The sequence below is a fragment of the Pundamilia nyererei genome, unplaced genomic scaffold, assembly GCF_000239375.1.
Source record: "Pundamilia nyererei isolate P.nyererei 1_Seehausen unplaced genomic scaffold, PunNye1.0 scaffold00614, whole genome shotgun sequence".
Lineage (NCBI taxonomy): Eukaryota > Metazoa > Chordata > Actinopteri > Cichliformes > Cichlidae > Pundamilia > Pundamilia nyererei.
In genome coordinates, this window is record NW_005188015.1 from 126,196 (window position 1) to 127,112 (window position 917).

At 41.5% G+C, this 917-nt stretch overlaps 1 protein-coding gene across 1 annotated transcript in view; it reads left to right on the forward strand.

Moving 5' to 3' along the window:
* Positions 1 to 695, forward strand: part of LOC102207591 (vascular cell adhesion protein 1-like) — a gene marked incomplete at its 3' end in the record, with an annotated part of 6,928 nt that extends 6,233 nt beyond the window's left edge. Inside the window, exon 7 of the mRNA XM_013907926.1 lies at positions 461 to 695. Within this exon, the coding sequence (XP_013763380.1) occupies positions 461 to 695 (235 nt within the window). The remainder of the gene's footprint in view (positions 1 to 460) is intronic.
* Positions 696 to 917: the final 222 nt, after the last annotated feature.

Sequence of the window (917 nt, forward strand, 5' to 3'; positions counted from 1 at the left end):
CCCCCCACCCCCTCCAAATGCCTTCGAAGCTTATGTCTTCTATGTTGTGAGATGTGATGATTCATGTGCTATGTGCTGAGGTGGGCTTTTTTTCTGTTCTCAAACTGATCTCCTCGTTGGAGCTCAGTCTGGGCGGAGTTCTTTTTTCTCCTCGTCTTTCCTCATGTTGTGCATTTTCCATTGTTTTGGTTCCGGGTCGCTGCTCATGTGGCCAGTGCTACCTAGCCTGACCTGTCTTGCCAGTGTGATGTTTGTGTATTGTATGTACGGTCGGCAAGGTATCATCTATCTTAACTGCCCCTTGGGGATAAATAAAGTGTCTCTGACTCTGACTCTGATACTTAAACAGCTCATGAACAAGGTTTACAAGGTTTAGCTATATTTTGATACCAAGATTGTTTACACAGCGTTTGTAATAGCAGAAAGATACTCTATTCATTTTGGCTATTTGATTTTCAAGCAGGAACCCCAGAAACGTGAGTGAAGAGCCAGCAAGTAAATCAGAAGGAGAAGAAGAAAACATCCATTATGGAGAGATCAACTTCTCTGTGCTGAGATATGAAGCATCCACTGACTCAGTGCAGTACAGAGGACAGCAGCAGGATACGGTGTACACACAGGTGAAAGTCAAAAAGCACAAAAACACAGAGTGCGCTCACGGCCAAGAGGAACTCTACACTCAGGTGAAGAAAAAAGTAACATTACATTAACACAGTGTATTAAAGAAACACACACAGAACCTGCACATACAAATGTCATTTTTCCGGTTTAGTGTTGTTCTTAAGTAGTTACTTAAACAAAATCCTGCAGCTTTTTATGTTCAGCTTTAATCTCACACGGCTGTTTTCAGTCGACTTTTTTGTTTAGATTTTTCTTAAATACGTGTAAATAGATGTTGCAGCACTCCAATAAGGAAC